At 42.2% G+C, this 14,978-nt stretch overlaps 2 protein-coding genes across 9 annotated transcripts in view; one reads left to right on the forward strand and one right to left on the reverse strand.

Annotated features, from left to right (window-relative positions):
• LOC125228588 (dystrophin) overlaps nt 1-14,978 on the forward strand; it is a 701,009-nt gene that overhangs the window by 308,144 nt on the left and 377,887 nt on the right. The gene's annotated exons all lie outside the window — the stretch shown is intronic.
• On the reverse strand, nt 227-14,767 carry LOC125228602 (spidroin-1-like). Of its 6 annotated transcripts, XM_048133243.1 has the most exons (19): nt 14,684-14,767; nt 14,240-14,257; nt 12,526-13,218; nt 10,720-12,423; nt 10,330-10,476; nt 9,513-9,575; nt 8,889-8,903; nt 8,214-8,231; nt 7,927-8,016; nt 7,170-7,607; nt 7,054-7,092; nt 6,399-6,527; nt 4,298-4,381; nt 3,508-3,678; nt 3,284-3,403; nt 2,965-3,084; nt 1,247-1,395; nt 735-867; nt 227-378 (listed from the first exon to the last, which is right to left on the reverse strand). In XM_048133243.1, the coding sequence occupies exons 1-19, from the start codon at nt 14,736-14,738 to the stop codon at nt 356-358; spliced, it is 4,209 nt and encodes a 1,402-aa protein (XP_047989200.1). In that variant the 5' UTR covers nt 14,739-14,767; the 3' UTR covers nt 227-355. The 6 variants fall into 6 exon arrangements, with proteins under 6 accessions (XP_047989200.1, XP_047989214.1, XP_047989206.1 ...); XM_048133257.1 differs by lacking the exon at nt 9,513-9,575; XM_048133249.1 differs by lacking the exon at nt 8,214-8,231.

The raw sequence follows: 14,978 nt of genomic DNA on the forward strand, positions 1-14,978 counted from the left end.
GTATGAGAATGCCCTCAACATCTGCTTACTTTATTCTAACTTGCTTGCAATTTATACACTTAAAAATTAAAAAAAAAAAAATACTGTTTACTAAATTTTTTTTGACACGGCTTTTTTTTTGATTTAGTACCTAGACTAAAACTAAATGTTTTAGATTTTTTATGAAAAGTGTCAGAGACCCCTGAATGTTGTAGCATAGGTGTATGTTGAAATAAAAAGAAACATATTGAATCCCACTAGATTTTATTAAAAAAGAGGTGTGCTTAGTCTATTTTTACAATGCTTAACTTAATTACTTCGCTGGTTGTCGTTGTTAGATAGATTGATCATGAGTTGTCATTTGTTGAGTTCTCTCTTAGTTTCCGTCTCTGTTACTGCCTGTAAGAAAGAAAAAGAAAAGTTTAGCAAAAGGTTAATTCAAGGGGCATGTTCTTCATAAACTGTAATATAACAATAAACATACATTGAATTACCTATGTAAGAAATTATAATCACTATATGACTTAATGAACATTTTTTAAGCACTAAAATGCCTTTCCGATTAAGTACTTGCAACTAAAGTATATCATTGCACAAACAATGATATACTTGATCAACTGATGATATAATTATGTACTTAAATCAATTTTCGCTTAACTGTCAAATCAACAAAATATAAACTTGTTTTTAGTTGTGCAGGATAAAATAAAAACTTCAAATATTTTTTTACGAAAGATAATGAAATTCTTTTATACCTTGAGCTTGAGCTAAAGCTTGCGCGAGCGCTGCCGCTTGAGCCTGGGCCTGAGCCTGAGCTTGAGCTTGGCTCTGAGCTTGGCCGCCTCCCCAACCTCCTAATAAGCCTTGAGCTTGAGCCTGAGCCTGGGCCTGAAATAAAAAAAAACATATAATCATACTTCAAACATTTTTACTAGTCACAATGCAATTTACAGTGATATACTCCTAGCTTTCAAAATAACATTACTTAATATAAAAACAGGCCTAGCAGGCACTGAGAACTGGGCCAGTAAATTGGTATAAAATCGCGTCTCGCGCACGCATGCTAGTCGATCGAGCATTATATAATACTGCTTACACACATATAGGGTGATGGCCGACGACTTTACTCTCACTTCCCTTGTATATCAAGAAGCCTTCCAAACATTAACGAACAAATGTTATTTTATATAGATATGGTTGAAGTAATAAATAAATAAGTTGAAGCGTTAAATCTTTTTGACGTTGAAAACTTTTGGCCTGGTCTTACCTGAGCTTGAGCATCGCCACCTCCAAGTCCGTTAGCTAGAGCTTGAGCTTGAGCTTGCGCCTGAGCATCAGCGCCTCCAGCGCCACCTAGTCCAAGGGCTTGAGCTAATGCTTGAGCTTGAGCTTGAGAACCTCCAGCACCTCCGAGACCTTTAAATTTAAAACGCTTTAATAACTGAACATTCGAAACATGAGCAATATGCATATTATACCCGTAGAAGACGTTTAAACTGGGGTGACCGCAGGCCATCAAATGGGCCGTGTGCGTGTTTGCCTTTGACGTGTCATATGTATACAAAATATTTATTGATTTACTCCTGTGCCATTGCTCATATATTTATAGAATGTATATTGATAATTCGTTGAAATGATTTATTTATGCATGTGGAGAATGGGTTACATATTAGGTTATATTTGCTACTCAAGTAGTCTCACCAAACTCTACCTTTACAGGCGCAGGGCCGGATTAAGGGTAGAGCGAGTGGAGCGGCCGCTCTAGGCGCCACATGGTAAGGGGGCGCCAAAATCGAGAATATGGAAAAATCCATACAAAAAAATTATACGTTGCGTGGGCGCGCACATATCACAAAATGGCGAGAGGAGTCGGGAATGAATCCACTATTGAAAATCTAGATTTGTAATTCAGATTAAGTGGAAGGTTGCACCACATTGCCAACATATAATATACCAACATTCATAAGGGCGCTGTTGCTAGGGCGCCGTAAAAGGAGGATTCTAGCCCTTGACCAACCACATTGTTGTGCGGCGAAAGACAAAGTTACGTCGCTATCCAAATGCAAAAATATGAGTACCCGATAGTCCAAAGCGGAGTTCCTCATAAAGCCAAAGGCGCAAAACGTTTCAGAGAGGCGCAATTTTTTGAGTCACAGCAGATGGTGAGCGAACTTCAAAGCACTAAGATCACTTAGTGGCAAAATAACGAAATGGGCATCTCGACGGTGACGATCGAGTCCGCAGTTAATTTCTTAATGAATTCTTAGTATTATAAAAATAATAGTGATTTCGAAATATAAGGCCTAAAAGTCGGGAACATAGGCGCCCTGTGAAGTCAAAATACCCCGAAATATGTTAAATACCGCACCTCTGCAGAACATAAAAGCTTGAAAGTTCGCGGATTCCCCGCTGGCGGGTTGAGTCTTAATAAATCGAGTAAAAAAAAACTTCCTACTTATATGTTCTGTTTTAGTTACTTAGGAAAAAATACGAATTTGCTTTCCTGACTTAGCCACTATAGTGCTCCATTTTGTTTGTTATTTTTATTGTATTTACATGATATCCACGTTCAGCCACACGTAACTATACTAGGATGCGACTACGAAAGTTCAATCATTTGTCCCTTTCGTACTTTGTATCTGTTATGATGAAATCCATAAATTCTATATTACGTTAATCTGAAAATTACGGCATTACTATGAAAAAATTTTCGCGCTCGCGATTTATTTTGCTACGTAGTGAAACCCAAGGGGCGCCGAAACTCAAACTCGCTCTACCCTGATCGAGTGCACGGGCCGGCGCTGTACAGGCGTACATACATACAAATGTGACTAGTGATCATCATGCGTATCGTCTGATATCAATCAGGTGGGCTTTTCTATTCGAAAATGCCCATGTAATTTTTTTAAATATGTTTGTCCTATTCTAAATGGCTCATTTTCAAAAAATCAAATGTGTGTCATACATCCTAATACTGATACTAACCTTGAGCAAGAGCCTGAGCTTGTGCCTGAGCTTCAGCGCTTCCAGCGCCACCCAGGCCTAGGGCTTGAGCTAGTGCTTGAGCCTGAGCTTGAGCTTGAGAACCTCCGGCACCTCCGAGACCTGGAAATTGGGAAATTATTATTATTTTATAATTAAGAAGAACGCTCTTACTTTCTCCTTTAAAGAACTAGACCTATCATTGCTATCAAGAGCAGTTCCTATAAAAATAAACAAGCTTTAAAGCTCAATAGTTATGCATGTAGAGAATGGGTTACATATTAGGTTATATACATACATACATCCTAATACTGATACTAACCTTGAGCAAGAGCCTGAGCTTGTGCCTGAGCTTCAGCGCTTCCAGCGCCACCCAGGCCTAGGGCTTGAGCTAGTGCTTGAGCCTGGGCTTGAGCTTGAGAACCTCCGGCACCTCCGAGACCTGGAAATTGGGAAATTGTTATTATTTTATAATTAAGAAGAACGCTCTTATTTTCTCCTTTAAAAACTAGACCTATCATTGCTATCAATAGCAGTTCCAATTACCTTGAGCTAGAGCTTGAGCCTGCGCCTGAGCCTCAGCGGAACCGCCTCCGAGTCCGTTAGCGAGAGCCTGAGCTTGAGCTTGAGCTTGAGCGTCACCCAAACCGCCGATGCCGTTGGCTATAGCTTGGGCCTGAGCCTGAGCTTCCGCTGAGCCGCCTCCCCATCCGCCACCTGAAATTGTTTAGAAAAATGATAATTTATGAAGGCTATCTATCTTACAAGTCATGTATGTGCAGTGGGAAAAAATGTGGGTTCAAAGCTCAGTTGTATTGTAATAATTATTTGGTACATTAGAATAAAATAAATAAATAAATAAATAAATATTATAGGACATTCTTACACAGATTGACTGAGCCCCACGGTAAGCTCAAGAAGGCTTGTGTTGTGGGTTCTCAGACAACGATATATATAATATATAAATACTTACATACATAGAAAACATCCATGACTCAGGAACAAATATCTGTGCTCATCACACAAATAAATGCCCTTACCGGGATTCGAACCCGGGACCGCGGCGCAGCAGGCAGGGTCACTACTGACTGCGCCAGACCGGTCGTCAAATAAATAAATTCACAACACATTCAGGTGTTGGTGAATGAAAGTTTGAAACAATTTTTCCAGACAGAGCATAAAGATTATTAAAAAAAAATCTTAGATGGTAATTTTCAATTAGGATACTTTACCTACAAATGTATTGTGACCTTTCTTGTACGATTTTAATCAACAATTCGTTTTACAAATAAAAAGTAGGTCTATGTAGAAGAATTATCTTTAAAAATCTATTAACCTTGAGCCTGAGCTTGGGCTTGAGCCTGAGCTTGAGCTGAAGCTTCGGTAGGGATCCATATAGGTGTTGGTGCTGGTACAGGGACTGAAACATACATTCGACTCAATCAGTTAAACACTTTCTCAACCAAGAACCCGCCTGGTGGGCACTCATGAACTTTTATCAGATGCCGGAGAACCCGCTGCGCGGGTTTTCACCATACCATAAGTACCATAAGTTTCTAATGGGATGGCAACGCGCATGTGACACTCTTTGAGTTGCAGGCGTCCATAGGTTTCGGTGACCGATTTCCATCAGGCGGACCGTATGCTTGTTTGCCACCGACGTAGTAGTAAAAAAAAAAGCATCAGACGGTTGTAAATTACGACCAGTTTCTGACGTAGTGCACCATTTTTTGTCTGGTAGTGAATGTGTTAATGGCCATATATTCACCGTGCAGTGCAAGCAGCGCCGGCCCGTGCACTCGATCAGGGTAGAGCGAGTTTGAGTTTCGGCGCCCCTTGGGTTTCACTACGTAGCAAAATAAATCGCGAGCGCGAAAATTTTTTCATAGTAATGCCGTAATTTTCAGATTAACGTAATATAGAATTTATGGATTTCATCATAACAGATACAAAGTACGAAAGGGACAAATGATTGAACTTTCGTAGTCGCATCCTAGTATAGTTACGTGTGGCTGAACGTGGATATCATGTAAATACAATAAAAATAACAAACAAAATGGAGCACTATAGTGGCTAAGTCAGGAAAGCAAATTCGTATTTTTTCCTAAGTAACTAAAACAGAACATATAAGTAGGAAGTTTTTTTTTACTCGATTTATTAAGACTCAACCCGCCAGCGGGGAATCCGCGAACTTTCAAGCTTTTATGTTCTGCAGAGGTGCGGTATTTAACATATTTCGGGGTATTTTGACTTCACAGGGCGCCTATGTTCCCGACTTTTAGGCCTTATATTTCGAAATCACTATTATTTTTATAATACTAAGAATTCATTAAGAAATTAACTGCGTACTCGATCGTCACCGTCGAGATGCCCATTTCGTTATTTTGCCACTAAGTGATCTTAGTGCTTTGAAGTTCGCTCACCATCTGCTGTGACTCAAAAAATTGCGCCTCTCTGAAACGTTTTGCGCCTTTGGCTTTATGAGGAACTCCGCTTTGGACTATCGGGTACTCATATTTTTGCATTTGGATAGCGACGTAACTTTGTCTTTCGCCGCACAACAATGTGGTTGGTCAAGGGCTAGAATCCTCCTTTTACGGCGCCCTAGCAACAGCGCCCTTATGAATGTTGGTATATTATATGTTGGCAATGTGGTGCAACCTTCCACTTAATCTGAATTACAAATCTAGATTTTCAATAGTGGATTCATTCCCGACTCCTCTCGCCATTTTGTGATATGTGCGCGCCCACGCAACGTATAATTTTTTTGTATGGATTTTTCCATATTCTCGATTTTGGCGCCCCCTTACCATGTGGCGCCTAGAGCGGCCGCTCCACTCGCTCTACCCTTAATCCGGCCCTGAGTGCAAGAATGATGGAACAATCACATTATCGACGGAAAGGGACTTTATCTCGATGCCGCTAACGACACACCAAGTCGCTCAGCATTTTAATTTTATTTATAACGGAGCAACAGTCCAACCAATATATATTTGCCAATTTAGATAAATAACTTATACTGGTAACAGTGATGACTGATGACAAAAAGGTGTTTTAGAAAAAAATTCCAAATATCGAATTTCACCAGATCTGAACGTGTTTGGACTCATTCTTCTCAGAATCACGAGCTGATTCGTACCCGACGATAACAAAATGTGTCCCAAATTTTTCCATACAAAATTCGTGTTTCCAATACGTCACGCTTGTAGAAAGTTCATACTACAATCTTCTAGATTCTGAGAAGAATGAGCCCAAACATCGTTCAGATCTGGTGAAATTCGATATTCGAGATTTGATTTTCTTTTAAACAGTCAAAAATGGCCAAATAAAATATACTTTTATAGTGATGTAGTTAAGAAATGATGCGGGATTTGGCTACTAAATCCAATACTTCATAACCTGGGTACCTAAATATTTGTTATTTTTGATGAACTAACCTCCACATCCAGGAATCCTCTGGCTCTCGATGTAGATGTAGTTGTATTTGACGCGGCAGGTGAGGATCACGCAGGAGTCGCCAGGTTTCGGGAACGGCACGTTGGGTTCGTGAGACCTGCATTCGGGGGCTGTGGACGAAATTATGCTTTGTGTTTTATTTCGAAACAGTATTGACATAAAATTATTCAAAGGTCTACTGAAGAAGAAAAATTTTCAAATTAAATTTAAGTCAGTGATATTGGGGAGTATAGCTGAATTTATTTTGTTTGAATATCAAAGAAAACAGAACAATTGCAACTATGTTTCGTTTACTAATAATTTGAATTTCATTGGAGGTAAATTCCGACATTTGACCCTATTACGTTAAGCTGCTAATCTATCTCCAGCCACCTAAATGCTCATGAAAAGACTTAAATACCATTGTATTATACTTAAAATTTGATAATTTTTTTATGTTAATTGCATTTTATAAACGGCCAGAGTATATTATACATTATAGGACAATCTTACACAAATCGAGTTAGTCTCACGGTATACTCAACGAGGCTTGTGTTTTGGGTAGGTACTAGACTGCACAAATTATACTTACCTAATGAATTTTAACATTACATCAGTAGTCAGTGTAGTGAAAATAATGATTGAAATGTTTCATACCTACGTATATGACGACGGGTACCGGGTATACTTTGTTTCCTGAAAATAAGGCAAATAAAGGTTAGGCATTTTTAAACTAATTTGTACAGGAATCTTAGAAATTTTAATATACTTACTGATCACTGGAACGGGTACAGGCACAAGTACTCTCGGGCCAGGAACAGTGATATATCTGTTGACCGGGTACGGGACGTGGATCGGGGGTGACGGTACCGGTACGGGTACCGGAATGTCTCTCTCCGGGCCAGGGACGATGACCGGCACTCTAATGGGCGGGGAAGGAACCGGAACCTTCACGTATATCTTTTCAACTGGGCCCGGTACTGGGTACGGGACTCTGATGATCTTAGGCGGGGACGGTACGGGGTAGGGCTGCGGTACCGGTACGGGCACCTTAATTTGAACTGGGACCCTCACTACTGGGCCGGGGACGTAGATCTTCTTTGGCGGAGACGGGACCGGGACGGGTACCGGGATCACGATAGGTTTGCTCGGGACTGGGACCGGTACTGGGTATGGTCGCGGCGGGCCAGGGATTATGGTTGGTGGTGGGCCTGAAAATATACAATAATAATCAAATTTGATACAGCATTATAAGTGTCTTGTTTAAATTAAATTTCAGTGTCGATTTTTTAAAGATAATATATAATTCATGACACATTTGTTAGTATTCAGTATTCACACAATATAGACAACATTGTGATGCTGTTTAGAACGTTGGCTTTATAAAGATGTCGGTAAAATCTATCGTTTAGGTCATGTCGTCCACGAAGACGCATGATAACTTGATAAAACGCATGACGCATAGTAAAAGTTAGATTTATCAAATCTGCAAGATCATGAGTGGCATGATACACCTAGAGGCGGACTTACACCACGGTATCGGGGTTGGTCGCGGGATCGGCGTCGGGATCGGCGTGGGCCTCGGGAACGGTATCACATCTGGAATCGGCGGAATAGGAGCTGAAATAAAAATTAATTTATTATTCAAAGGCCTCTTTTCGTGCCTTCGTCCCCGTTAGATTGAAACTTGGTACTCTCGTACAAAATTCTAAATCTCATTGTTTCTAAATTAAACAAATATAATTATGTAATCGCCGGCTGTTAAGAAATAAATTCAAACAATTTCAAGTTTTGAATCCGTTTGTTTTTTATCATACCTGGTTCTGGCTGAGGTGCTGTAAACAATAGTTGTTATGCAATAAATAATGAATTATGAATATAAGCGGCAGGTATATTTTAGATAGTCCATTTTTTAATTAATCTTTACTATTTTGAACCGAATCGGCGTTTGGGTTTTATCTTTGACATACATTTTATTGTTCATCGAATAACAGTTGACAAAGCAATTCCGTTTTTCCCAAATTTATTCTCATTTTCATTTTCCATTTTCATCATTAGCTAAGCCAGATGTCTCCATGACACTGTAGATCTTTATTTTTATAATATTTGGTAATGTCGACTCCATCGAATATCAGACAAGTGATCTCGAAAATGATTTTAAATCTCGATTTTATACGATTTACAAAAGTCTTAAATTTATACAATTTGATATGTGCATTGGGATTGAAGTTTAAGATACCATTAAGTGCATAAACATATTTTTTTCTTAATTTTAGGTTTTACACAATTTCGTTTTTAATATTTTTCGTACTTTGCGTACTCACAACATAAGTCAGAAATTTAGAGCTTATTGTGGAGCTAAGTCATTATGTGTAAGAATGTCCTAAGATATGTATTTATTACAAAAAAACCCTTTCGCTTTCAAATAGTTATATTACCTACCTATACAAGTTGCTTTTAGATTAGTTTGGTACTATATTTGTTTTACATACCTGGGCCGGGCGGCACTGCAAAGAAAAGAACGCATTTGTCAGTTATATTTATTTTTGCATCATATTAAAAAAAAATATTTCTATAAGTCATGACCTAATCCCATAGACATTACATGTATTAATTAATTTTTAAACAAGATGGTCCATTTTTCGTCTAAAATTTTTATTTTATCAACGTCAACATAGCTGGACAATTTTTAATTTATATCAAAATCGGTTTCATATCGTAGGTGAGTTAACCGGACTAGTGGTGCCTTAGAGTTTACATATATTACAAATATGTTGAAAGTAAAATTTTATTCTATAGAGATGAAATTTTTAAACAAGATGGTCCATTTTTCGTTAAAATTTTTATTTTATCAACGTCAACATAGCTGGACAATTTTTAATTTATATCAAAATCGGTTTCATATCGTAGGTGAGTTAACCGGACTAGTGGTGCCTTAGAGTTTACATATATTACAAATATGTCGAAAGTAAAATTTTATTTTATAGAGATGATATTAATTTTAGTTGTGTTATATAATATAAACATAATAAACAATAAACATCAGTGTGTTATTCTTCTTGAAGTATTAGAAGTAGAAACAATAATTTTTGAGTCAGAATTTAGTATGAACCCACCTGGTATTAAAGGTTTAATAGGCAAAATGGTTGGTAGTGACGCATGTCTCGGATCGCGAGGAACTGAAATAATTCACGATATCCACTAAGATCACCTGAAGGGACCATCCAGTTATATTGCACAAATTACTTAAATTCGCGATCTTAATAGATTTGTACGCTATATCTAGCACAATCCCTTGGATGATTTTAGTGGACAAATATCATTATTATCATTTCGGATTTAAATATTTATTAGGGTGTCCTACTGGATATCTGTCCACTAAAATCACCCAGGGTATTTTATTCTAAACGTAGCGCCTTTAATGCATTTTTTGAGGTTCACCTGGGAGATTCACGATATATTCGTCCAGTGTTTCACCTATAATCACTTAGGTGATTTTAGTGAATATCATGAAACCTGATCTCTTATTCGGACAAAATCAGCAGCCAAACAATATTTTATATTTTACACATCAAAGCAAAGCAATAAAATCACGAAATTACGCGTGGTTTTCGATGCTTCACTTGACCACCATGGTCATGTTTTGGTATGTGTATACAAATGGCTACAATTTGACTACATAGGGAGTGTTTAGTTTGCTCTACTGTTTTTGAATGCTACGTACTACATTATATTGGTGAATTGCCAGCGAGTTGAAAGCGAAGCGAGCGGGCAATAACTTAGCCGCGAGCACGCAACGAATTCACCGCGACTGCGCAACGCTTGTATACCTATACTAGGTGCGCTCGTGGCAAACTCACTGAGCGCTTCGCTTTCAACTCGGTCGCAACTCGCCAATATGATAGCGCCCTTATAGTTTTGAATAATACTAACCACAACCGGGGCATCGTCGGCAGCTCATGTAGAGTGAACCTATTGGGCTCTGGAAGCATCCGCAGACCTCAACAGCGGGACAAGGCACGTATCTTTCAGTACCAGGGACTACTCTTACTACCATTTGACCGTTGTAAGAGCATTGAGCTGGAACATAATATATGAATAAATCGAGCATAAGACGTGAAATAATACAAAGTTCAAGTCAAATAGTAAGAACAATATATTAATTTATCGAAAAAACGTTTTAAATAATAACTAGCAAATTAGGTTAAAACGATTTTTGTAAGAGTCCATGGAACCAAATCAACCTGGGGCTTAGGCACATTCAACGGTTTATAGACAATTATAGAATATATAAGTTTTCTTACAAATATATAAAAGTCTTACCTGGTGGAGGAGGAGGTATTAATCCGTTTACTTGAGCGTTTGCTATAGCGGTAGCTTCAGCACTTCCCCCAATGGCGAGCGCGTTGGCGATAGCTTGAGCACTGGCGTTGGCGCCGCCGGCGTTCGCGAGGGCCGAGGCGAGGGCTTGCGCCGTGGCGCTGCCGCCGGCTGCGCTGGCAAGAGCTTGAGCGAGCGCCTGAGCGCTGGCACTTCCAGGGGCAGCGCTTGCAGTTGCTTGAGCGAGGGCTTGCGCTTGCGCACTGCCTCCAGCGGCGTTGGCGAGAGCCTGAGCGACGGCTTGAGCACTAGCGCTGCCACCGGCGGCACTGGCGAACGCTTCAGCTAGAGCTGAGGCGCTACCGCCAGCACTTCTTGTGTTTGCGAGTGCTTGAGCGAGAGCTTGTGCTTGAGCACTACCACCTGCAGCGCTTACTAGAGACTGGGCTAGAGCTTGAGCGGCTGCACTTCCACCTTCAGCATCAGCTAGAGCTTGCGCCGTAGCTAACGCGGTTGCACTGCCACCAGCGGCGTTGGCGAGAGCTTGGGCGAGGGCTTGGGCACTCGAACCAGCACCACCACTCCTAGTTTGAGCAAGAGCGTTTGCTAAAGCTTGAGCTTCAGCAGTACCACCTGCAGCATTAGCGAGAGCTTGGGCTAGAGCTGAAGCTTGTGCGCTGCCGGGTTCAGCGCTTGCGAGAGCTTGGGCCATAGCTTGAGCACTAGCGGTACCTCCAGCGGCGTTCACAAGAGCTTGGGCGAGGGCTTGAGCGCTGGCACTAGCACCGCCGCCTCTAGAGTTAGCGAGAGCTTGAGCAAGAGCTTGAGCTTGAGCGCTGCCTCCTGCGGCGCTTACGAGAGCTTGAGCTAGGGCTGAGGCACTAGCGCTACCAGGTTCAGCATCTGCTAGAGCTTGGGCCATGGCTTGAGCACTAGCGCTACCACCGGCGGCGCTAGCGAGGGCTTGGGCAAGAGCATGTGCTTGGGCGCTACCGCCGGCTCCTCCACTGGCTAGAGCATTAGCGATGGCATCAGCGCTTGCACTGCCTCCTCCAATTCCGCCATTGGCGTTAGCAAGAGCTTGGGCGATAGCTTCAGCGCTGGCTCCTCCGGCACCTCCGTTAGCGAGAGCGTTAGCAATAGCATCAGCACTAGCACTGCCTCCTGCAGCATTAGCGAGAGCCTGAGCGATAGCTTGAGCGTTGGCGCCACCAGCTCCTCCGTTGGCTAAAGCGTTGGCAATGGCATCGGCACTGGCGCCGCCACCTGCACCGCTGGCTAGAGCTTGGGCGAGGGCTTGAGCGCTAGCGCTACCGGCACCTCCGTTTGCGAGAGCGTTAGCAAGAGCATCAGCACTTGCACTTCCACCTGCGCCGTTAGCAAGAGCTTGGGCAAGAGCTTGAGCTTGAGCACTACCGCCTGCACCTCCGGCGAGAGCATTTGCAAGAGCATCAGCGCTAGCGCTACCACCTGCGCCGTTAGCAAGAGCTTGGGCAAGAGCTTGAGCTTGAGCACTTCCGCCCGCACCTCCAGCAAGAGCGTTTGCGAGGGCATCAGCGCTGGCGCTACCACCTGCACCGTTAGCAAGAGCTTGGGCAAGAGCTTGAGCTTGCGCACTACCTCCTGCACCTCCGGCGAGAGCGTTTGCGAGGGCGTCAGCGCTAGCGCTACCACCTGCGCCGTTAGCAAGAGCTTGGGCAAGAGCTTGAGCTTGAGCACTACCGCCAGCACCTCCAGCGAGAGCGTTTGCGAGGGCATCAGCGCTGGCGCTGCCACCTGCGGCGTTTGCGAGAGCTTGAGCAATGGCTTCCGCACTGGCGCCACCGGCACCGCCATTGGCGAGGGCATTAGCTAAGGCTTCAGCACTAGCGCTGCCTCCCGCTCCGGCGTTGGCGAGGGCTTGGGCGATGGCGTTGGCGCTGGCTCCTCCGGCACCTCCGGCTAGGGCGTTGGCAATAGCATCAGCACTGGCGCTGCCACCGCCTCCATTGGCGATAGCATCGGCAATAGCTTGAGCATTAGCGCTACCGCCACCACCGTTAGCTAAAGCATTGGCGAGCGCTTCCGCGCTGGCTCCTCCTGTACCACCATTGGCTAAAGCGTTCGCGAGAGCATTGGCGCTAGCACTTCCACCTCCTCCGTTGGCTAATGCGTTGGCGATAGCGTCTGCGCTCGCGCCACCGGCTCCACCGTTGGCTAAAGCGTTGGCGTAGGCATCAGCACTCGCGCCGCCGGCTCCACCATTGGCTAGGGCGTTGGCAAGGGCGTTGGCGCTGGCGCTGCCTCCTGCGTAGCCGTTGGCTAAGGCGTTGGCTAGAGCGTTTGCGTTGGCGCTGCCTCCTCCGATTCCTCCGTTGGCTAGTGCGTTCGCGAGGGCGTTGGCGCTGGCGCTGCCTCCTCCGTATCCGTTGGCTAGAGCGTTGGCTTCCGCGTCGGCGCTGGCGCTGCCGCCTCCGTAGCCATTAGCGAGAGCCTCCGCGTTTGCAATGGCGCTGGCGAGGCCTGAAACAAATAGATTAGTAAAACGAATTTATCCAAGGAGACCTATATGAAGTATATCAAAAAGAAAGATATGTATACATACATACATACAACATACAATCACGCCTGTATCCCATGAAGGGGTAGGCAGAGCACATGAAACTACTCAAGTTTCAGTGCCACTCTTGGCAAATAAGGGGTCGATAGAATTTTACCTTACGATGTTTCCTGCGTATATGAGTATTTTTCAGATTATACGTGACATCTATTTAATGTCTTCAAAACATTGACTATGGGCTGATTTTACTCAAAACTGTTTGTACTTACAGCCCTTACCTTTGTACAATATAAAAAAATGTGTATGAAATATCTCTAAATTACCACTTTTTAATGGAAGTTTCTTTTACTTAGGTACAACAGTTTCGGCAAATGTGAAAACATTGAGGTTTCGGGAGTCGTAGAGGGTTAAAAACAGGAACTTAATAGTTTCCATCTCAAAGCTTATAGTGGCAATGTTTTGAAGCCTATCCTGCTACAACCTTAAAGTTTCCTTTCAAGCCGTATAACTTGTTTGAGATGTCAAAATCGTCAAAGACGCTTTCCGCCGTTAGTTAAAAAACTGACCACCACATGCGCTGCGGTCGCTTTACTTACTAATCCCTTTACTAACAACACGAAGGCCAAATGTCATGATCTTTAGTTCTAATGTTAAATTTATAATTCGATACGAGAAGAAAGACAATATTGTACCAAATATATGTATGATACTAGCTTTCTGCCCGCGGCTTCGCCCCGCGATAAATTCGAAAATTCCGGAATGCTTCATACAATCTTCCATCCCCCATTTTAGGGAAGTGGGGGGTTAGAAAGAGACAGAAAAGTAGTCTATGTCACTCTCCATCACTTTAACTATCTCCACTTAAAAAATCACATCAATTCGTCTCTCCGTTTTGCCATGAAAGACGGACAAACAAACAGACACACACACTTTCCCATTTGTAATATTAGTATGGATTTTCAGTTCAAACTATTTACAACTCACCACTGCGTCCGTAGTCATCTGAAACAACACAATTGAATCCAATTAGTATTTTGTAAAATTTTTTCAATCAGAAACGTCTGCTCAGGAATCTCTTCATTTTTATATTAAAAGAAAACATAATTAATTATTTTTATATATTAAAAGTTCGGCGTGGCTTTCATAGCTTGAATTGGTTAAGAGCTCTATGTACGGATTACAGAATATGGAGTTTCAAAGTCCCACCTAAACAATGAACATAAGTCTAATAAACGCCAAAAACCAAAAACATTCTATTATATTCAGGAATATTCGAGAAATCCATGGAATATTAATTTTTTGCAGGGTTGGGTGGAAAAAAATAAGAAGGCCTTTCCTCAGCAGTGGAATACTAAGTGCGTTTTCACATTATCCGATCCGATATCAGATAATGTAAGCAGGCTAAAAACATAATATATATTGACTTACCCTGAGCAAAGACGACGGTTACCAATAAACAAAGAAGTCCAAATTTCCACGCCATCTTGGACCTCTCAGTGGGCTTGCTGCTCACTGAAGATGCCCGTCTCCCGCCCACCGCACCTTTTATGGCACACCGCCGTCACGGGATAACGTGTGAGGAATCAATTTATTTATTAAAAGATAAGGTGTTGATTAAACTAAATTAAGTAAATGAACCGGAGTCGATTGTTTAAAGGTGTGAAGTTGTAAATTTTGTTGACGATCTAATCAATGTTAACACTGAATGTATTTTTATTCTTTT

Source organism: Leguminivora glycinivorella, chromosome 1 (genome assembly GCF_023078275.1).
Source record: "Leguminivora glycinivorella isolate SPB_JAAS2020 chromosome 1, LegGlyc_1.1, whole genome shotgun sequence".
NCBI classification, from domain to species: Eukaryota; Metazoa; Arthropoda; class Insecta; order Lepidoptera; family Tortricidae; genus Leguminivora; species Leguminivora glycinivorella.